General features: G+C 42.3%; 1 protein-coding gene across 3 annotated transcripts in view; it reads right to left on the bottom strand.

Annotated features, from left to right (window-relative positions):
• The window catches only part of grik4 (glutamate receptor, ionotropic, kainate 4), a 274826-nt gene that overhangs the window by 42868 nt on the left and 207531 nt on the right, over positions 1 to 24427 (bottom strand). For all 3 annotated transcript variants that reach the window (XM_070969982.1, XM_070969980.1, XM_070969981.1), the window contains 3 exons: positions 9227 to 9388; positions 5663 to 5815; positions 4203 to 4307 (listed from right to left, as the gene is read on the bottom strand). In XM_070969982.1, coding sequence (XP_070826083.1) covers positions 4203 to 4307; positions 5663 to 5815; positions 9227 to 9388 — 420 coding nt within the window. The remainder of the gene's footprint in view (positions 1 to 4202; positions 4308 to 5662; positions 5816 to 9226; positions 9389 to 24427) is intronic.

Consider the following 24427-nt stretch of genomic DNA (forward strand, 5'->3'; position numbering starts at 1 on the left):
CCCCCGAGGAGGTGATGGTCACACATGTGAGGCGATCTATAGGGGCTGGGATCAGAGGAAGGTGTCTGCTACCGACTCCGGAAAGAGAGAGGAAGTGAGGTTGAGAAATGGAGGCTGTGTACGATGAGCCTCACTGCTGTCTGTCTCCACAGAGTGTTGATGGAAGCTTTTTCAGGCTGCGTTTTGAATGAAAGCCCTCATTTTAATGTGCATTTACTGGCCAGACACGGTGTGGGCGTTATAGACTATGATGCTACTACTCTATTTAACTAAACAAAAGACCTGAAACCTCAACTTGTCATGTGCTGATTTGTAAATATTCTGCTTAAACTCTCTCTTTCTGTGAGTGTGTGTGTAGGCAGTGAGCCACATTCCTTACCACTGCCAAGGCCCTGGCACCTCCAGTGTCTGCCTGGCTGAAGCAGCCCCAACCCAACAGCATGTGGGAGGTGTTAGTCAACAAAACAAACAACAGCCCCATCCTGTCCCCCCGTCTAACACCTTGCCTCTCCCCATTAACATAACTGGCAGGACTGCTTTATAATACTTCTGGTTGAAATCATCACATTAGGCCTGATAGCATTATCCTTCTGCTTGACTGGCCCAGTGCCAGCATCAGGAGGGGACATGGGGAGACACAGACAAGGTTAATAAAGGCAGATGGGCTGCTGTCTGACTCTTTTACGGGTTGCTTAGGTAAGATTTTTCTCATAATCAGGCAGGAACTCAATCCCCTCTCTCATGGTGATCATCCCAACAGAGAGGGTCAAATGCTCTAAAACAGCAGTGGGGAGCTCAGAGCTTTCTCTCTCTGTACTGTCAAACCGTGTCTTGTCTGTGTCATAATCGTATAACAACAGCTACTTAAAATGCCGTAGATAAGGAAGCACAGATACAGCTATCTGCTGCTGCAGAGTGGTGACAGTTTGTTGGATTATGGATAAGTTAATAACCATCATACATAATGCAGCATTGACAGGAAATACAATAGTCAGGGCAGCGGGGAATAGCAGGCTATAGCTGTCAGGGTGAGAGACAGGTATTTCCTTGGGAAATATGCTATGCATTGGTTGGTACAGCGCCATGAAAAGGCATAAACTTTAAGGGATTACAGTCATCACTTTACATCAAGCAACAGGCCTTAAAATGAAAAGTGAAATATTGAGTCCTGACATTTATAGAAAACAGGGTTTTAAGAGCAAGCTGTATAAAAGCAGCAGACAGCTTCAGCTACTGTGTTTCACGATGATGGTATTGAAAATATTCTGTGCTATTTACTCATAATAGGACAAACCTAACAAGTGAGGATGCGAGCTCATTGTGGGTGAAAGTGTCATTCTTTTATTGTATGGCCTTGATGGGAACGAGGAAGAAGCAGAGATAATGAGAGGGACCGAGAAAAGAGGAATAGCTGCTGTATTCAGTTTAGCTGGACAAAAGCAAAGGAGCAGATGTTTGCTTGATTGTGTGTCCACGTATGTCTATGGGTGAGATGACAAAACCACAAAACCTCAGGTGCAGAGAGCTCACTTAATGTGTCTCCTTTCACTCCAGCATCCATAACTACAGTCGAAATACATGAGACAAATACAGTGAAAATGTCCACAGAGGTATATGTATTTAATCCTAAACCCACCACAATTCATCGTACTGCACATGTGCACTAATGTCAATAGGAAATCACTGAATTATCTATTTTTACCTAGATTTGGATATTATATTGTGTGCTTTTATGCATTGTCTATAATTTTATTTTCATCCTTATTTCAATTATTTTGCATTCATTTTTATCTGTTTTTATGTCCACTCTTTTTATGTAAAGTACCCACTTGGTGCATGTGATTCCTTCCCTGTAAAGCCCTTTGAGCTGCAACTCCTGCATGAAAGGTGCAATACAAATACAGTTTTATTATTATTTATCTCTAAACTGGGTATGTTACAACCCATTAACCTTGCCTATTGTATTTCCTGTTTGTTCCCAGTCCTGATGAACCACACCTGTGCTCCCGCACCTGCTCCCGGTCTCGCCTTTGGTCGACCTTGTGTCCTTATACTCATTTGTTTTCTTTGTTTCTTGCCAGATTGTCTTTCCCTGCCTCATGTGTTAGTAGCTTTCCAGCATTCCTGAGTGTTAGTATTTACGGTTTCTTGGACTTCGCCTTGTTCCCCAGCCTCTGGATTTTGCCTTCTCCCTGTCTGCACTTCATGCTCATGGTTCTGGATGAATCTGGTCTAAGACTCAAGGTCACAGTAAAACTTAATTTATGTTCGGTTGCTTGACACTCTCAAATGTTGTGTTTTGGCAAAAATGACTAGTTTTCTTTTAAAATACCGTGAGGCACAACTGTCACTGTTATGTAAATGTAGGATTTAGAAATTTCAGAAACAATGTCAAGTCATATTCCTTGTTGGCATGGAAAAGCTTGCTCCTTCTTTAAATCACTGGGTTCACAAATATACATTTTTGTTTATCCAGAGTTTATTCCATAGTACAGAGTTATCACACACACACACACACACACACACACACACACACACACACACACACACACACACACACACACACACACACACACACACACACACACACACACACACACACACACACACACACACACACACACAGCTGTTTTGTGACTCACATGAAGGGGTTATCATTGTAAATATTCTGAGATCTACGGCTACCCGGCTTTTAACCATGAAAGCAAAAACGACCACAGCCGGATTCTTTATCTTGATCCACACATCTGTCGCTCACCTATTCAAGGCTTCTGCTACTTTTGTGCTGCTGTTTACCTTCGATTCCATTACTCATATGCGCCTTATATTTTTTACCTGGGAGATCAAGCACAGAGTTTTACTGCCAGTGACGGCTCAGCTCCACTGGAGCGTTTGAAGATGCGGTTGATGGATGTCAGTGTTGGGCAATCACTTTGCCCAAACTGATTTTCCCCAGCCAGTCTTGAATTTGAAGCAATGTTCTTGTCTCTACTAGCCCTGTTAAACTCCTGGTCACCGGTTCCCAAAGTGAGGTCCAGGAAATGTTAGGTCTGCAGTAGAGGGTTCTCAGTTCTCTATTTTAATATTTACATATTGTTGCAATGAGTCTAGAATGACTTTTGTGGTGATGTTCCTGATATAATATCACCAACTCCTGAGCAACTGAGACAGAGCACAGCACAGGGGCAGCAGTTGTTCTGCCATTCATTCATCAGCAAACAGTACTGGAAGCTGCCCAAAGCCTCTCGTCACTTACATTTCATTACTGACTACTTCCAGTCTTCGTAATCCTGGTCAATGTGTTCAATCTAAAAGAAATTGTAAAGTATCTGAAACAGTGTTCCCTGGTGTGGAACTGAGGCAAGGAGATGTCAGTGGAGACTAGTTTTAGCAATTGTGCAGGATGGTTCAGGGCTGGGATGCCTGGTGGTGCATATCGAGTATTTTCACTGAAGGAAAGGGCACAGCAAGGTTGCTGGTGTAGGAAGCACGCAATCCCAGCATCCACTGAGGCAATACTGGAGTGATTGGGTTTGATCAACACCACCCACAGATCCCTGCTGATATATTATAGCTGTTTTGTGAGACAAGAGAGTAAAATATTACTAATCGCTCTTTTAATCCATTAAGAATCACAATATTAAATATGCATCTAACACATATACGTCCTGCAGACACATCTGTAAAAGCAATAATAGAGGCCGCAGCAAAGCCAACACCTTCTGGTTTAACCTTTATCTACTTTCTGTAAAAACATGCTTTTTTTTCACCCTCAGAGAGACAGCCCTGATACTTCATTTTGTCCTCTGGCACCATAACGTTCATGCTAGCAGGATAATGGGGATTGTTTGCACCAAAAGATGTCAGCTGAGCAAGTGTTTTCACGGCTCCCTGCTGTACGATCCAGCTGGAGTTACATCACTGCCATAAAGAAAACTATAACATTTGCCTGAAGCAGTGTCCTGTGGAGATCAGGGCTGTGCCGGGGAGCTTTGTGTTCAGCAGGTATATTATGACCAGTGAAAATGGAGGCGTGAGTCACTTCAGAAACACAGCACAATCCATGTGGAAATTATTTGGAAGCAATCACATGAACTTTGTGCTGTAGCAAGGCCGTGCTGAGGTCTGAAGCTAAGGCATGGGATTACTTTGAAGGCAGATAATACCAACATCAGACTTGTAAGACCGGGGAGTTACTTTACCTGCCTTAGGCCATCCTTGCTGTTCTGCATGATCCTCAGGGCGTAGTTAGACCGCTGGCCTTTGCTGTTGAATTCAATGTGGCCTGTTAGACCTTCCAATTCTACCTATCCAACACAGAGACAGTAACACGTTAAAAGACCTCGCCAAGAAATCCTGCCCGCTTCCTTCTCAGCATCACCACTTATGGATAAGAGTCTACGTAAGCACTGCTGGCTCAGTGAAACATGAAACGTCAAATTTTGAGTAAAAATATGAAGACGGTGCTCTAATATCTTCAATTTACTGCAAAATAGAGGAGCCATTATTCAAGTCTTCCTTCTCTTAGAGAGAAAGACAAACAGTCTGATATCGAATACATGTCACATTTAAGCATTTCGATGGCCCAATAACTTACAGCCATTTCTCCCTAATAGGAAAACACATTTTATTCACTGACAGCTCATCCTTATCTCTCCTGCTCTACTGTCTCTCAGTATGATGCAGAGACCAGGTAAACTAACGTGGTGGATGGGGCGTTTATATTTAAAGAAGACGACACATTATCATGCGCTGTCAGTGGAAATATCTTGTAAATAACCAATTAATACAAAGAAAGTGAAGCAATAACGAAGATCTCAACCAGGGCCTGAAGAACCTATGGATGCAGTCTCCACGACGTCAACCATAGGTTTCTGAAGAGCCGTTGTGGAGTTGTGAAACAGAAACAGTGAAAAAGTTTAAAAAAAAAAAAAAAGTCAAACATGAAGATTATTACTGCTGTCATTAGTGTGTGGTAGATATGAAGCAATTGGTTAGCTTAGCTTAGCATAAAGACTGAAAATGGGGGAAACCACTAGCTTGGCTCTCTTCAAAACCACCAACAGCTTTACAGTTCACAAATGAACACATTTCATCACATCTGTTTAATCGATACAAAGTGTAAAAATTCAAATTTGTGGTTTTACTGGAGGTTATGTGCAAGACTACTTTTTGGGGGGGTGCAGTGACTTCCTGGAGTGTCTGCTGGTTGCCTCACAGTAACGAGACCAGGGAGCCAAGAAATGTTTTCTTGTACAGATTAAAGGAAGAAGAGATAACCCAGACGTTTCCCAGTGTTTCCCAGTATTTATGCTTGGTTAAGCAAACTGGCTGCTGTAGTTGTATATTTTACAGCCTTGATATTTTCACTGACAGAAGATAATAGTGTGAGATATAACGAGACATAACATTCTAATTAGCGAGATTCAGGGATGCTGGTTGGCAGATTTTATTATCTTTAGAGAGAGCACGGCTAGCTGTTTATCTTTTTTCAGTCCTTATGCTAAGCTAAGATAAATGGCTTCTGGCTGCAGCTTCATGTTTACTGTACAGACATGAAGATCAGTTTTTTTCACCTAACTCAAGTAAGCAAATAAACACACCTCCAAAAATGTCAAACTATTGCTCTTAGGTAAAAAGTGTTGAGCAGAGGCAATCTTACCATCCTCAGGTAATTCATGAGGCTGGTGCCGTGCTCCCAGATCTTGGAGGACTTGCAGGAGAGCTGAGTGGCACCAACATTCTGGCTACGGTTCAACTCCTGGACCGCCGCCACCACAGCGTATACCGCATCAAAGAGCAGAGCCGAGGAGAGCTGCAGGGGGAGAGCGAGAGGAAGAAGGTGAATACATTATGCATTCACAGAGTCTCTCTCTCTCTCTCTCTCTCTCTCTCTCTCTCTCTCTCTCTTTCACACATACACACACACACACACACACACACACACACACACACACACACACACACACACACACACACACACACACACAGAGCTGCAAAAACTCAAAGCCTACAAACTGCAAGTGTAACATGTCAGTGGTTAGCGGTCAGTGAAGGGTTAACCCATCCCTGGAGTGGCAATGAGATTATTCCATTAGATCATTAGAAAGACTCTGATCTGCTGACAGCAGCTCTCTCTCTCTCTCTCTCTCTCTCTCTCTCTCTCTCTCTCTCTCTCTCCCCCTCTCTCCCCTTTTCTCTCTCCCTCTCTTTCTCTCCCTCCCTCTCTCGGAGAGACTCTGTCCTTCCTACTCTTATCCCCAATGAAGCTGGCACACCCTGACCATTCAAATTACCGTCTGCATCTCAGCGAGAGCCAGAAAACAGTGGGAGAGGCAACTTTTCCTCTCATCTCCCCTGTACAAACAGCCTCATCGTCACTACCACTGCATCCTACTATGTACATTTGATTAAAGCGCACAATGCCTTGCATTAGGAGCTCGGGGAGAGTCTGAGCCTCACCGCTGTACGTCCATGTAATGGAACTCGAGATGAAAAGGCCCGGTTGTTTGGTGGATATCGATAGAGGACTGAGAGAGACTGTGATGCACAGTAAATATTGGAGACCAAAGAGAACTGCAATAGGCCATTAAACTACAAAACTGTGATGTATTACAACCTTGAATTGGCTAGTTTAATTGGTGGACTGCACTTTAAGAGCAATGTAGTGTACACAAACAGTCTGTGATGACATTACAACTACAAGTCAGTGCATTTTAGGTTTGAAATATGGGAGTAAGGTCCTAGTGGTGGGAACACATACAGTCAAACTGTCAAATTGTTCCAGCGATTATATTCCACTCAAGTCTAATAATATCTATCTACGTGAAGCTAATAACATTGTACTCATCTTCGTTTCACTCTGGAAGTCTGTCTTTCATGCTATTTGTCTCATTGCTCACTATCTGTCTCTGTAGCCCACAGAGTGGCTGGGAGCAGAGAGTTAATATTACATGACTCGTACAACAAGTCCGGACAAATATTAACTCAGCATAGCATGGTCTCTTCTTTCAAAGTTACTGATGCTTTAGTCTCAGATAGAAAAGAGGACTATCCATGTGTCTGTGTGGTTACTTTGCTTGATGCTAGCTTTTGCAAGATTTGAAGGCAGCATAATTTGTCTGACTATGCCTTATCTCTTGTAAACCACCCACCTAAAATGCAGTGGCCTGCAGTTTCTCAGATGAACTTTTATGATCAGCTGGCGTGGTGCAAGTCTTTATCTCTGAATGCATTAAACGTCTCAGCTCTACACATGTAAAGAGGTCACTTGCATGCATTTTTTTGTATGCGCGAGCCCCACAGTTACATTTCCTCCAGACCTAATTACTGTCAATGAAAAGACAGCAAATTATCTATGTGCATGTCTAAATGAGTTAATCACTTTCTTGCTCTGCCTTCCTCAGCCTTTATTCTCTCTAGTTATTAGCTAATTAGTCACAAGTCTTAATTGCTGCAGGCTCAGAAGTATCCGAGTGACCTGCTGCGCACAAAACACAATATTTTTTTACGCTGTGTTCAAACTATTCTTAACCTGCTTCACCGCCCCGCTTGTGTGAAGCAGAAAGGGGTGATGGGTGCATGTTTGAGCGTGTTTGCTTCTTTTTTCTTTTTACTTTCTCTTAACTTCAAACATCGAGAGGGATTCATTCATTAATTGACTTTACTGAATTTCTGGTTCCTAATGAGCGCCCTTAAGAAAAAGAAGATTTGCAAACACTGTTTTTGCACCCAGACGTGATGTTCTTCTTGGTTCTTGTTGTATTTGTCAGCATGTACGCCTAATTATTCACGGCATGTTTTGAAAAATTTTAAGTTGAGCTCAAACGTAAAACACTTTATATTAAGGTACACATATTCACCATAAACTGGCTGCTTATTAGCATGCATATTAATAGCATATTGGCTCTTTATTAGGCATTAGGCATTCTGCATGACAATATTCTACAACTACTAGCCCAATAACTACGAATTTTTCCTCAATTACCTCCTAATTGCTGCTTTTTCATAGTAAGGAAGTATCTGAACTATGATCTTAATAATCTAACCCTAACCCCCAGAATAAGGCATTAAAAAGAGCTTAATAATGACGAACAAAGAGCCAACAGACTACTAATATGCATACTAATAAGCACCTAGTTAATGGTGAATGTGTGCACCTTATCAAATGCGACCAAAACTAATAAACGACGGGATAGAATATTTTAAATATGGTATGTGTGAAGAGAAAGTTAATTCCACTATTGACATGTAAGAAATATTACAGGAAACTTTTCTTTACTGCTCTCTGAGAGCAGGAATTCAATCTAATAGTTGATGAGGTTCTTCTTGTTATTCTCAGGTGTCGTTTTTATGACTCACATGGACAAATGGGCGAGAGAGCTTTGCCTTGAGAGGGATTATTGTGGAGTCTGATAATAATCTCATAAATTTTGGCCTCATAAACAAGCGGTCAATTAGGAATAGGTGGCCCCTGTCGTATTTATACAGGTAATTTACGACATTCTACTTGCTGAATCTGATGAAGAAAACTTTGATAAGCCCAGCTCATAAAGAAAGTGAGAGTGCAATGCTAAGAGCACAAAATGTTCAAGCATGAGGGCCAATTTCTCTGTCTACTGGGTGGTCTCAGATGTTAAAAAAATGTAAATATTCAAGCTCCTTAGAATAAAAACTGGCAACAGTCTTCAGTCATTCATGAGCAAACAGTAGCTTGGTGACAAGAGGCTTATTTGAAGTCACTCACTGAAATATGCAGAGCACAGTATGTCAAATGTTAAACTATAGACAATGTTTACATGGGAGCAGTGGATGATTTCGGGGGAGGCTGTGAACGTAAGCTGCTGTTTTGCTTTGCATTTCCTCTGAAGCAAATTTAACAAGGAAGATGCCATTATAAATGTAATAAGGAGAGCGCCAAACGCTACTAATGAGCTGTCTGGGAAACAACAACTGCCTACAGCAACACCTGCAATTATAACTGCTAACTGCATAAATGTCATCGCTGTATATTTCAGAGGCTTTTTTTTGTGTCTAAGTGATTTCAGTGTTTTAGTTGGTGAGCTTCAGACACAGCAGTATAACTGGAGGAGTAATGCCTGGGATGTTATGGAGTAAGGAAGGACTTATTTCCTTGCAAAGGAAATAAATAAAAGGGGGTCATCAATTACGGGTAGATTTGTAACCTTGGTCTTCACTGTGTGTGAGATTTATCGTGTGTACTAACTGGGGTGCCAGCAAAGGGTGCATGGTCACAGTTCTCTTGCCAGGAGCGGTTGAGGCTTAGCACGAAGTCCTGGAAGAAGGGATGAGTTTTGTTGAAGACTGAAAACCCGACGATGTTGACCCGTTGGTTCGCCACGTCGTCCAGTCGGAGTAAAGAGAATTCCTGCAGGGCAAAAACAAGAGATACAGAAGCGAATTATTGGGTGAAAGCAGCTGATTTAGATGGGACCTGTCACATTCTGTCATGATCTATTTTCTACTTTAGATAACACCAAACCACATATTGAATTATTGTCAAAGCAAAAAGGGCATGTGTTAATCAAACATGTTTACATCCGATTTGATATCTGTCTCATTTAGTTTTTCATTAACTCCCATTATTCCAGATGATTGACATGAGAAAGCTGCAGCAATTTGTTCATTCCACCATTTAGCCATGCATCACTGCACAAGACCATGCATTCTGCCACCGGCCATATGCATATCCCGACATACAGGTCACTGTATGAATACTGGATTGCAATGCTAAGGGGCACGAATGAGAGAGAGAGAGAGAGAGAGAGAGAGAGAGAGAGAGAGAGAGAGAGAGAGAGAGAGAGAGAGAGAGAGAGAGAGAGAGAGAGAGAGAGAGAGAGAGCCTGAGGCGACAGGAAATGGGGGGGAAAATGAGGACAGATGGATAATTGAGAAAGTGGGATAGAAATCTATGGCATATTGAAATGCTCCAGGTTGGGAGGTGAGGAAAATACAGGTATTTGTTATTTGGCTCTTTTGCTCTAGGGACAAACAGGTTTTTCTCCGCCAGGGGAACAGCAGACGGGGGACAGGTGGAGATAGAGATGAGGAACAGCAAGAAGGAGAAGAGGCGGGGGTGTGACAGGGGATGGGCATCTCCTGAAGGTTAATGGAGGTGTCAGAGTCTAGTCTGCCCTCAGGTGGCAGCCTTTGCCTGGCAGACTACTGTGTCATCTAGCTTATCACAGCCCGACCAAGCCCTGTCTGTCTGTCTGTCTGTCTGTCTGTCTGTCTGTCTGTCTGTCTGTCTGTCTGTCTGTCTGTCTGTCTGTCTGTCTGTCTGTCTGTAAATGGAGAGAGGTAGAGGGGAGACTGAGGTAGAGAGCAAAAAGGCGTGATGGGGGAGGAGAGGCATATGACACTGGGATGTTGTAAGGCCAGTATGCAGAGCAGAGAGTATAGGCAGAACTAATGGGAACCATATGTGCATGTATTGTGGCTACAATGGCCAACAGGTTGGAAAGACAAGTAGGAGAGAAGCTACAAGTACACATAAATGCCAAAATCAAAAATGTGAAAACAATTATCTGTCAACTGAAACAACGATCAAAGCTGAGAACTGCAACATTTCCTTTAGACCTCCTGGCATGTACAAACCCACCTCCTGTGTGGTACTGGCTTTAAGGATTAGGTCAGAATCTTAGTTTTAAAAAACAAGCAAAAACATACTGCAGTAAGCCAAAGGGAAGTCTTGACTGGCTCCTGGAGATATCAAAGCGTGCTAAGTCCAAATCACAAGCTGTGCCGCAACACAAAGATGGAAGACAGAAAAATTGCTTTTTTCATCTGTAAGAGGAAAATGGATGAGAGGGGATTAGGCAAATCAGATAATGGATTCTCAGACAAAAAGGGTGAATAGGTCAGTGAATTAAATAACTGATAAGCAGGTAGGTAGAAAAAGCTCTCAGACCACGAGGAGACGGAGCATGAGTCACTCCACTGTGAAGACTCTAGTGGGTGACTGCACTGATGCAGACTCAGAGCAGAGCAGGGCAGGAGGAAGCAGTGGATATTGACTTTGAGTGGGAGGCCTATTATTCCCTGTGCCAACCTCCCAGAAACAAGGAAATCCCAACTGTTTAGCTATGTTAGTGTGCAGGATGGCACCTTGGCTGCATGTTAAAATTAAGCTCTGGTAACAAATACATTCCAGGTAAATGGGGAGCGGGTCAACACAGGGCTCTAGATGAGCTCCTAGGACATCAGGAAGATATGTGGCTGATACCTGTCCTGCCAGCAAGACACACTCTGCAAACAGTGTGCAGCTATAAAGAGCACATAAACTGTATATCTGTGCTTAGGGACTCTGCATATTACAGAAAAAAATGTCTTCTCATATAAGAAACTGTCCTTGATTCTCTTCGTGGCTCATTTGCAAACTATCTACAGTCTTTAAAGAGGATGAGAGGAGGTAAATATCTGATGAGTCAATATTACTACCCCAATTCCACCTGCTGGTGATGTTTTCCTCCTACTGAAGGTGCAGTCACAGCTTATTAATTTCTAGCAGAAAATGTTGGAAACTCTGACCTCTTGTTCAAGAAATACAGATTGTTTCTATAAATATTACACGCAGCAGACAGAGCAGAGGGCTGCTGCTTCGCTGTAGTGCTACAAAAGTTTATAAAAGTCAAGGATCATTAGGAATACTGATAAGTCGCTGTGTTATATACAAGTTTGTTGCTGTTGTTAGAACACTGGCCGTGCTAGCGCTTAAATTTCACCTGCAGAAATTCAGACTCATAGATAGTGGACAGAGCATCCAGGTCTAAAAAGTTGAAGTAAATGTGGAAGTGCCTCAAACCTGCAGTCTTTCTACTGGCCAGCAGGGGACACAACCACCGGCTGCAAATCATCCAAATATGGTCACTTCTGGCTCCTGATGGCGATGGCCATAATGAGGGTCCACAAACCAATGGGTGACGTCACAATGGTTCTGTCCACTATTCATTATGCAGCCTATGGCGGGGGTCATCAGCTACATTTGTCCAAGGACCAGAATCTTTCTTAGTACTATGGGGGCTGGACTTTCAAATAAAAAAACAGTGTGTTTAGGCTTAATTCGTCTATTGTGTTTAACACTTTCTTACCAAATTAATGTTATTTTTATGAGCCTGTAACAGTGAACAGACTCCATAATGATAAAAAGATCCTTTACTGGAAAATGCTTTCACAGACCTCTGCCAAGGAGGCAGTTAGTCCTTGGCACCAAACACACAGTTCAATGACTAATGAATGAGTCCTTATCTCAACAAAGAGCTCTTCACCCAGGAAGCAAACACAAATACTCAGTTGAGACTCAATACAACAGCTGGAATGAAAATAAACCCAAGTGACTCCTCTTGCATCTAACAGGCAAGGTTAGTGACTCTCAGACAACTGTGGAGTTGCCTCCTGTAGTCTGGCCAGTGTGCTGCTGTCGAATGTGCTGCCTGGGAACCGAGCAGTTTGACGGTGGGTCCACGGAGTAGAGAGGGTGGAGCTGGACAATAATCTGATTCTGCAGAATGGGTGAACTATTAATAGTGGACTCTTTGGCTCATTGTCAGTGGTTGGCAAAATAATTGACGATCACTCTCAGGATGGACCAGGCCTCTATCACTGTTTTTTGCATGTATTTTTTTTTAATTCATTCATATTCTGCTGGCCAGATGAGGCCCGAGGGCCTCTGGTTGATAATCGCTGGTCCGTGGTCTATTATTCATCCTGCTCCGATACTGCTTTCAGATTGGATTGCACTGCACCAGGACTGTGTTTGTACCAGAGCCTGCAGCTGAGATTGTGTTTCACAATGATACAACCCAAAGAGTTATTCCAAACCACAGAACAAATGGAAACAAAAAGATAAAATGTGTGAGAATGCAAGTTTTGTAAAGGCCGAGTGCAAAGAGAATATTTTTAAGAAATAAGTTAATCATGATTTGAGGCAGAGAAAGAACTGACCGGCTGCTCACTGCTCTTGAACTTTAGAAGACAATTCTTGTTAATGACTAGAATAATTGTCTAACAGCCTTGTTGGAGAAGAAGCCATCTGTTATTAGAAAAGCTGAACTTTGAAAACGTAGTACAGCAAAACTGACTGTTTTGTATTCTACTTTTGAATATTGGCAATTTAAAGAAGTCTAGAAGAGGAGAGCTAAAACAGATCAACACTTAATCTCTGTCTTAATTTGAATTTCCTCTGCACACATCAGGAGAAAATTCTAATTTGACAATCTACTACATTTATTCATCATAACCCTAAAGCAAAGTTTAAGGCCATAATATCATAGATTCCTGTGCATTACATAACACACGTTAGCTCTTCTATAGTCGTCTTGTATCTTGTGCTATCCCTCGTGGGGCCTCATAAGCCTTTTGGGACTGGCCATATAATTACTGGTTAAGTGTACTTTAATAGATCATTAGAGGCAGAGCTGTGCAAACGAGCCTATCATTACGCTTGCCCCTCAAGGGTGCCTGTATGTATGCATGTGCATACGCATGCAAGCACACACACCAGCACAAACTTCAGAGTGCATGTGCACACCCACGTGCAGGAGAAAGAAATCCCTATAATTGAGCAACACATGCACATACTCACTAAAGACCAAGGTCACCAAAATATCCTGAGGCTATGTCTGAAGAAAACTAATGTGCCGCGTTCATGGGCTTTCAGGGCACAGACACACATTCACATTCAAACACACACGCGAGGTCGGACACAAACACACACTAAATCCCTGCACATGAGCAATTAAGCTCTCTTGCATACTAAACAGGTGGTGTGAAATGGTCAGTGCCTAGTAGAGGACGGTTGGTTCCCAGCAGCGGGGGAACGAAAAGGCAAAGTTGGTGGGTGTGAGACAGTGGTGGAGGAACCAACTGTCACCACTGAATGGGTGAATAGGGTGGAGGAGCAGAATGATGATGGGGAGGACAGGGAGAGAGAGAAGTTGAATCAATGGAGAGAGAAGAAGGTGAGAGATTAGTTGGCACTACTGAGAGTTTAAAAAGCAGTGGGGGAGAAAGAGAGAGCGACAGAGTGAAAATGAAAGGGGGCGGGAGGGTGGGAGAGCACGAGGGACTGACAGCCTGGCCGAGAGCCCCTGACACCGGCTGTCACCTGCAGATCAATCAGCAGCCAGAACTCGAGCCAACCAACCAAAAACTGTTGCTTCACCTCCTCAACTCCTGCTCCTCTGAAAATCTCACAATCTGGAAGTCTCTGTCTTATCAATTCTTCATTTTTGTCTCCTTCTTTTCTATTCTCTCTGTGTCTCTTATCATTTTATATGGATTTTTATCCTTTAGCTTTCAATGATTTCTCTTACTTTCCACATAATGGACCTTTCACACATGTACACTCACCAACAGAAATGCCAGAATGTGTGACCGCTTGGTGTTTGTTATGATGTAGTCAGCTTGAGCAGTGAATAATGAGATCCCAGGAGGACTGATGATACTGATAGTGGGATACCCTGCCATGAACCTAACCCCTCCACCCTCCCCACACCCGTCCACACACATATTTCTTTGCAGTGGTGTAAGCCACAATAAATTCACCATTCTAAACAGGATTTCCAAAAGGAAGCAAAAAGCTCTTTAGATCAACCGGCCTCTTTCAGCTCTTCTCTTTGTCCATTGATCTCATCTCCTTAAATTGGATTGAAATGCTGCGATTATAATGATTCTCTTCTGCTCCAAGGACATCCACTGAATCAGGCTGCATCTCTGCTGCATGCATGTTACGACATCCTGTGAATGATACTCTGAGATCTCTGCCAGAAACGCTCTGTTGATTGATTTAACATTTCAAATGTAAGTTAGTCTGTACAGGAGCTGTGTGATATGTGTGCATGTGCAGGCTCTGTTACGAGCGCTGCTTCATACTGTGTCATTCTGTCTGTTTGGTGAACTTTGTTACAGTGACATTAAAATTATGCTTGCTGAAGTTGAGAACTTCCGGTCAAAAGGAAAGCTGCAGTAATGTCAAATGAGTCAGAACAATGAATTGAAGTTGCACTTTCAGTGACTCATGTGCATAATTTTTACACAAATTAAAGGGGTGTTAAGGACAGTTGTACAAATGTAATGTTTTGTGTTTTCTGTAAACACAACACCGACGTATCACCATCTCAAAAAGTAGTTGTGCCGAAAGTGTTCACAAACAAATGCCATCCGGCCGATGAGGAGCAAAATCAGACATCACTGGGAGTCATATTTGTGTCCACTTGATGAACGCAAGCCAAATTTTCACGATACTTCTAGCTCTGTTTTGGTTGGACATGAGTCCACTAACTTCTCGAGGAGTTAGCAGACTTGTTTCCAACTGCCCATCTGCCGTGTGGTTTTTACTGCTGCTGGAAGCGAGACTAATGACAGCACTGAGACTGAACCAAACAGTAAAGCTGTGTGTTATAAAAACAAACAAACAAAAAAGAGCTGAAAGACACAAAGGAGATTTGAGGGCAACTGCAGAAAGACTGCACTATCTGATCCGCTGTTTATACAAAAATGCTGATGAGTGGAGCTTTAAAGGGATGCAGTCATGTGTCCCATCCTTGGGTTGCTGTATCTTTAAAGAGTAAAGAAATTATTTTCTGCTCTGTAAAATGTGCCCCAGATAAAGACAGAGCCGTCAGTCATGATAATCATAATTGACAATTTGAAAAAAAGCATCTTTATTCCTTATCTAGCACGGCAGCCCTGTGAACGAACAGACAGACTCCAGCGGCCTATGATTGAGTGACATATCTGTAAATTGTATATTGATTTTCCTCGTGATAAAGTGCTAATTGATAGCATCCCTCCTGTTTTACAGGGGGAAGGGTATAACAGGCTAAAACCTTTAGGCCTCAGTCCGGTCTTCACTCGGCAATAAAATCCACTTTTAGTGGCACACTGATTATTCTCTAATAGCTGGAATGTTCATGCAGTGTTTTTGGCAATAAGTCATTTCATGCTTGTATCAATTGCGTAAATTCAGGCTGAGCTCTAAAGCCTCCTGCAGCCTCTTAATTACGATGTGAGCGCGGGATGGGAGGAGAGGAGGAGGAGAGAGGGAGCATTACCAAATGTCATGCCTCCAGACTTGTTATGAACCTGGGATGTAATAGCAATATTGAATAAACTGTTCATGAAATTCATCACAGTAGTTTACTGCAGCTGGACGTGAAGCTTCTGATTGCCGCTCCTCCAGTGTCTCGCTTGGCTGTGTCTGGATACTTCATGCGCATGGATCGTGGACAAACTCATCCCTCTTGCACTTGTCACTAACATGTCACTTACATCATTCCCAGTGGCCAGCCAGTTTCGTTCTCCACAAGATGACCATGAAATTAACATACCATATATCTTAGCGCAGCATGCTGGGGTTGATCCATTAGCTTTGTTTGAAAGCGTTTAATAGCCGCATACATCAAAACAATCTGGCAGCATTCCTGCAGAGTGTTGGAAACAAATGACCAATTTTACTCCATTATTCATTGAATTATGTCTGACCTGCAACAGTAACAGCCTATTTGTGAGGCACAGACCTTATGCCCAGAATAATTCTGAGGCTGGTGGAGGCCAAAAACACCATGAATATTGCAGACACAAGCATATGTTTGGAATCTGAAATCTTTTCCAGTAAACTATTCATTCAAATCCCCGCAGAATGTTAGGAAGGAACAAACCAGCTGAAACCACGTAAAGCAAATTAAATTTTGAAGGAGAAAAGCCTTCAAAGTTAAAAAATGTCTTCAAATTACTAATGAACGCTTCCTTTAATTGAAAAGCTTTGCATCCACAGAGTAGATTATTTTGTTTGGAAACAGAGAGCGGTTCCTGGATTTCTAAGGCTGCAGAGTCGACAGCAGGGTGGAGAAGAATGTGGCAGAAATACTGAAGCAGAGAAAAAAAAAACAGAGGGAGAAGCAGTGGATAATGGAGATGAGACTCCATCTAAACTCTACTCATCTCAGTGAAGCCCTGAGTGTTTCACATCGATCACCTGAGTGTTTCTCATCAAGACTGAGTAACCTCTCAGCTTTGAGACTCCACATGCTCTCTGTGTCGAAAGCAAAAGAACACGCCACATACAGTATGGGTAATGTCTTCTAATCGCCATGTTGAGATCTGTTTCATATTATTTGCTATAACATTAATGTCTCAGATTTCCCTTTTACTTCTGAAGTAGTATGGAAATGGATGTGAGAGAGATGCAAAGGGAAAGCAGTTCACGGGATTTAGTGCTCCCTGATCAAAACAAGCTTAAGCCATATTCAATCTATGCGGAGTCGCCAAACTCTGTAGTTGGTGAACTGACAGTGAGAGGGGCCCACTGTAGTTTTTTGGAGCAGAGAAAGGGAGATTTTGCTGCCTCATTCAGATTTCAATTTGTTTCTTTTTCTGCTTTGTCATTATAACTATTCCCGAGCTTCAATGCAGGATATCTTCAAATGCTTCTCATCTACTTGCTTTATTGCACCGGTGAGCCTCTCTCTTTATCTTCACTTGCCCCATTTTGTTTTGGAGGGTGAGTGTTTTCCTAAAAACTCTTTGTGTGACTCTCAGCCCAGTCAAAAAAATAAAAAATGAAAAAAATGTGGCCAATTCTGCAACCAATTTAATTGGATCAGCAGGGTGTTAGGCATTGTGATAGGAGTGAAAGCTGTTAAGCATACAGTATGCGCAGGCATTACAAACAGCTTGAAAAACTAACATTAAAGCCATCTTGTTGAGGAAAAATCACACTCATATTGTGATAGCAATACAGACAAAGTTAAATTCCCAAATCATCTGCCGCACAGAACATTAAGAAGAACTTCACCTCAGAAGCGTCACTTTCAGGTGAATCTTCATTAACCTAATGCAAAGTTAATTGAAGTCACAATGTTCAATGATTCATAATGACCTAATTAAATTATTACAACTCAATAATAGACCTCAACTGCCTCTATGACAGGACATCAAAGAGAAGTAGAGGCAAATAACTTGTCTCAGAGTCCCTCGCTGATCCTGATCGGACATGATCAGCTCAACTTCATCCTGTATTGAACTTCCTGTCTGGATTTCATTGATGGAGTGATAATCAGAATACAATAGCAGTCCATCGAAATAAAAGCTCCATCAGGCTGATTAAAACAGCAAAGAGCTCGACATGATATTTGCTCCAAACATCACTGATGACTTTCTGAATTCTTCTTTCTAAATGTGTTAGAATACAAAATCACTGTGGCAACCAAAGTCTCATGTGGCTTTAAGAACACACTTGAAGTAAGCACAGTTTGATGGGTGGTTTGAGAGGCCTGACTTCAGGGTAAGTGGGGTCACTGACCAGCAGCACTACTGGTTCTTTTCTACACCTAAAAAGTATCAAAGTATTTAAGTATTACGTGAAGAGAAATGCTCACAGCTTTTAAAAATGTGACTTTTTCAAGCTATAAGCAATTAACGAACTCATTATGCTGCAGAATGCACGTCCTTGCAAGCCACAGACATGCTGCTGTTAAAGAAGTGTAGAGGTGGGAAACTCCCACTTAATAGAGGCACCCTCAACACGGCATGCATGTGAGGGCTTTGATAAATTTCAAGTGAAGTGGTGTGAAAAGAAAAATGTCTCTTGACTTGTAACTTTGTGTTGGCAAGTTAGTAGTTTATTGCACAGTGCATGGCAGGTTCAAGATCAGTGGAGGAGGTGGAGGAGGTGAAGGAGAAAAAGGAGCAGGACTAGAAAGAGGAAGAAGCGGAAAGGAAGCAGGTGAGCAGAACAGAGGTGAGGAAAGGGGAAAAGTAGGAAATGGAAGAGTGGAGAGTGAAGGATAATATTCGCCAGGTGGACATGGGATGGTAGGGTGAAGGTGAGGAGGAAGGTTACAGAGCATAGAAAGGAAGCCAGGTATAAAGTCAGCAGGCAATTTCAACTTTCCAAAGAAGAACCTACAGTAAGCTGTGACTCAAGCCCTGGGATTTGGAAGATAATAGGCTGTAATGCAATTGTCAACACTGAGTCATCCAGACATGGGGCTCAGGGGGAGAGCTGGTGGTAACAGGGCTGACACAGAGTAATCAATATGCCGGAACACATACAAAGGTGTGAGTCTGAGAGGTGGAACACAACTCTAAATGGTTTACCTTCATTTACACAAACACTCAGCCACCGTTTGGCTAATCTGTAAAGATAAAAAGAGACTGAGGAACTTCAAGTCTCATAATTTTATGGTAAACAAGCCTCTAAGAGTGTGTTTTCATTTCGGCGGAAAGTTATGTTTAGGGTGATAAGGCGAGGGGGCCTGACTCACATATTAAACATGCCAGGTTGTTGGTAGTCTCTCACACAGACTCCACTATCTCCGCTATCAGAAGTCAAAAACATTTTTCATTGCATACAATTTCTTCCAATGCATGGTTAGGTTTGATTTCCATTATTGTCAGAGCTCATTAAGAATCAAAATGCTTTCTATCACACAAGTTCTCTTCATGAATCCCGATCAACATATAATTGTTTGAACATGAACAGACCTCATGCCCCAACCTGTTAACCCTCCAAATTAGCCATAAATGATTAATGAATGCCCGTCATGAATACTGATGTGCATGTCAAGCGTTTGTCATTCTCCTCTCTTTGTGTGAGAAAAGGGCAAAGTCAGAGGGCGAGATGTAAAGGAGACATTTCCCTCTTTGTGAGGTAGGTGAGCACGTAAGTGACCAAAGTATTCTGTATGCATTTTTTTATTTAACGAATTAAGTTCACCACTTAAACATTTTGCATTCATTTACTTTGAGTGGTAACACATGCAGGGGACTGCAGGCTTAGAACTGAGTCATTGAGACTCTAATATACGAGACAATATGTTCAATCAGCGATGAAGAAGTGGCTGAAGCAGATGTCTGTGGTTGGCTCGGCAATAATGCATCATAACTGCAAGCCCTTATGGAAGTTTTTCACATTCAATAGTTGCTTATTCGCAATAAATAAACAATTAAGATGTGAATGAGACTCAGATTATCAATGGTCTGCGCAATCTGATATGGGGCATAATGAACTACTTGGAAGTGTCAATGGAGCATTTCTTCAGTCTCCACGTCAAAGATGCATATTCGCCCATCACAATTGCTTTCAAGCTCTTTTCACACATGGAAACTGCAGCATTTCTGGGTCATCCCATCAAGTGTTAGCAGTTTAAGATGTATGTGTTGTATGTTTGGGAGTTACATTGTTGTCCATCCATTCTCACAGTTTCATCAGCTAAATCAGTTGTTCTGGATGTAGTCTTTGTAACCGTTTGCAACCTCAAATGATGAGTCAGATCTTCCATTGTCTAGATTTCCTCTACTATCTCCATACATACCTATCCCATACTCATACATTGTCTCTGGTAGAAGTAGAATTTCACAATTAGAGTACCATGTAGCTCAGAGGGATACACTATCCAAGTATCTTGACCAAAACATTAATAATTTGTGACATTACCAAAATATATGTGAGTGATTTGCATCTGGCGCTCCACACTCTCTCCAGCATGTTCACTCTCGACCTTGGGCATCAGAAAAATTGAAATTCTCTCCATATCCATGAATTGGTGGAATTTCATGTGCTTTTCACCATTTTAATAAATCATCATCTGAAATTCTTATGCTGAACTCAGACTTCCATTTTTCTTTTCTATATTCACTTTAATGCTTACTTGTCATTATTTTTTGATATAGTGTAGATATAATTGTTTGTCCCTTTGCATTCCACGGTGGACTTTATTTTGATTTCCCTCTTATAGGTATATTCTTAGGTACCTGTGCTGAGGTAAGCGTATCGTCTCACTTCCTGTTTCTGGTTGCTGCCTTACGAGTAGTGTGCGTTTGTCGCTCTTGTTCCTCTGAGTGTAATTTGCTCTGTGTTTTGTTACAGCGGCCTTTTATCCGCACTCTAGAGTAACATTAGTTCTGCTCAAGCACCCATAAGTCTGTTTATTTAGCGACCGTCAATTTTATTTGTCTACGCGCTTGTCTGCTCTGCTAGCTATACCAACTTAGCCTAGCAGCTAGCGATGGCTTCTCTCTGTCATTCTCCAGCTCTCTCCTGCTTGGTGTGTCACATGTTTAGCTACTCCTCTACCTCCTTTAGTGATACTGGTACGTGTAATAAATGTAGTTTATTTGGTGAGTTGGAGGCAAGGCTTAGTGAATTGGAAGCTCGGCTCCGCACCATGGAAACAAAACCATTAGCTATAGTTAGCCAGGCCCCCGTAGTCGGTGCGGACCGACCAAGTGCAGCTCTGGCTAGCCGTCCCTCGACAGCTCCCGAGCAGCCGGGAAACCAGGGAGGCTGGGTGACTATTCGAAGGAAGCATAGTCCCAAGCTGAAGCCCACGGGTCACTACCAACCGCTTCATGTTTCTAACAGGTTCTCCCCACTCGGCGACACACTCGCTGAGAAACCAACTCTGATTATTGGCAGCTCCATTTTGAGAAATGTGAAGTTAGCGACACCAGCGACCATAGTCAAATGCCTGCCGGGGGCCAGAGCGGGCGACGTCGAATCAAATTTGAAACTGCTGGCTAAGGATAAGCGTAAATACCGTAAGATTGTTATTCACGTCGGCGGTAATGACACCCGGTTACGCCAATCGGAGGTCACTAAAATTAATGTGGAATCGGTGTGTACATATGCTAAAACGATGTCGGACTCCGTAGTTTTCTCTGGACCCCTGCCAAATCTGACCAGTGATGATATGTTTAGCCGCATGTCATCGTTCAATCGCTGGCTGTCGAGGTGGTGTCCAGCAAACGGTGTGGGCTTCATTGATAATTGGCAGACTTTCTGGGGAAGACCTGGTCTGATTAGGAGAGACGGCATCCATCCCACTTTGGAGGGAGCAGCTCTCATCTCTAGAAATCTGACCGATTTTATTTATGAACCTAACCCCTGACAACTCAGAGTTGAGACCAGGAGGCAGAGCTGCAGTCCTACACGCTTCTCTGCGCCTCCATTAGAGCAGTTACCCACCCAACACTCCATAGAGACTGTGTCTGCCCCCCGACCACGTAAACTAAGTAAACCAAAAGTACAGAGAAGAGGAGTTAAACATAAGAATCTAATTAAAATTAGAACAACCTCTGCAATAGTACAACAAGATAGGAGAATTAAATGTGGACTCCTTAACATCAGATCTTTGTCCTCTAAAGCTGTTCTAGTAAATGAGTTAATATCAGACCATAATGTTGATTTATTTTGTCTGACTGAAACCTGGCTGTGTCCTGAAGAGTATGTGAGCCTAAATGAAGCTACTCCTCCGAGCCATATTAATACTCACATTCCTCGAGGCAGCGGCAGAGGAGGTGGAGTTGCAGCCATTTTTGACTCAAGCCTTTTGATCAACCCTAAACCTAAACTCGACTACAACTCATTTGAAAGCCTTGTTCTCACTCTTTCTCATGAGAAATGGAAAACAGTGCAGCCACTTTTATTTGTTGTAGTATACCGCTCTCCTGGTCCTTACTCCGAATTTATAGCTGAGTTCTCGGAGTTTCTATCAAGCTTAGTTCTTGAAGCAGATAAAGTAATTATTGTAGGTGACTTTACTGTACATGTCGACATTGATAATGACAGCCTTAGCACTGCGTTTATCTCAGTATTAGACTCAGTTGGCTTCCGCCAGAATGTACATGAACCGACTCACTGTTTTAACCACACCCTCGACCTTGTTCTGACATATGGCATTGAAATCGAAGACTTAATAGTCTCCTCACAGAATCCTCTTTTATCAGACCATCATTTAATAACTTTCGAATTCATATTACCAGACTACCAGCCAGTAGGCAAAAATTCTTATACCAGACTCCTGTCTGATAGTGCTGTAGCTAAATTTAAGGATATGATCCCATCAGTATTTAATTCAATGCCATGTCTCAATACAACAGAGGAGTCTTATGCTAACGTTAGTCCCTCCCAGATTGACTTCCTGGTTGATAGTGCTACAGGATCGTTGCGTATGACACTTGACTCTGTTGCTCCCCTAAAAAAGAAGAAAATTAAACATAGGAGGTTAGCTCCATGGTATACTCCTCAAACCCGCAAATTAAAGCAAACTTCACGGAAAATAGAAAGGAAATGGCGTTCTACCAAATTGGAAGAATTTCGGTCCGCCTGGCAAGACAGTCTTAAAATATACAGGAAAGCCCTCCGCAGTGCCAGGGCAGCCTATTACTCTGCACGAATAGAGGAAAATAAGAACAATCCCAGGTTTCTCTTCAGCACTGTAGCCAGGCTGACAGAGAGCCATAATTCTTGTGAACCATGTATTCCTTTAGCTCTGAACAGTAATGACTTCATGAGCTTCTTTAATGATAAAATTCTAACTATTAGAGACAGAATTCATCGACTCCTGCCGTTAACAGGTACTGTTTTGTCTTCAAACGCAGAAATCGTAGAAACTGTTACTCAGTCTGTCGCAGTTTTAGACTGTTTTACTCCTGTTGACCTTCACCAACTAATTTCAATAATTTCATCATCAAAATCATCTACCTGTATTTTAGATCCTATCCCGACTAAGCTGTTTAAAGAAGTATTACCTCTAATTGACTCTTCAGTTTTAGACATGATCAATCTCTCTTTATCAACAGGCTACGTACCACAGTCCTTTAAAGTAGCTGTGATAAAACCGCTACTGAAAAAGCCTACTCTTGATCCAGGGGTTTTAGCCAACTATAGACCGATATCCAACCTTCCCTTTCTCTCAAAAACTCTTGAGAAAGCAGTTGCCAATCAGCTGTGCGACTTTCTAAACAATAATAGTTTATTCGAGGATTTCCAGTCAGGATTTAGAGTGCATCATAGCACAGAGACAGCACTGGTTAAAGTTACAAATGACCTTCTAATTGCATCTGATAAAGGATTTGTCTCTGTACTAGTCTTACTGGATCTTAGTGCTGCATTTGACACCATTGACCATGGCATCCTATTGCAGACACTGGAACATTTCATTGGCATTAAGGGAACTGCGCTAAGCTGGTTTAAATCCTACTTGTCAGATCGCTCTCAGTTTGTACGCGTTAATGACGACTCCTCTGTGCTCACTAAAGTCAGCTATGGAGTTCCGCAGGGTTCTGTGCTTGGACCAATTCTATTCACCTTATATATGCTTCCTTTAGGTAAGATTATCAGGAAGCACTCAATAAATTTTCATTGCTATGCAGATGATACCCAGCTATATTTATCAATGAAACCGGAAGAAACCAGTCAGTTAACTAGACTACAAGCATGTCTTCATGACATAAAGACCTGGATGACCTGCAATTTTCTGATGCTAAACTCGGACAAAACTGAAGTTATAGTAGTAGGCCCTAAACATCTTAGAAGGTCACTTTCTGATGACATAGCAGTTATGGATGGCATTGCGCTGGCCTCCAGCACCACTGTAAAGAATCTGGGAGTTATCTTTGACCA

Source organism: Chaetodon trifascialis, chromosome 9, assembly GCF_039877785.1.
Source record: "Chaetodon trifascialis isolate fChaTrf1 chromosome 9, fChaTrf1.hap1, whole genome shotgun sequence".
Lineage (NCBI taxonomy): Eukaryota > Metazoa > Chordata > Actinopteri > Chaetodontiformes > Chaetodontidae > Chaetodon > Chaetodon trifascialis.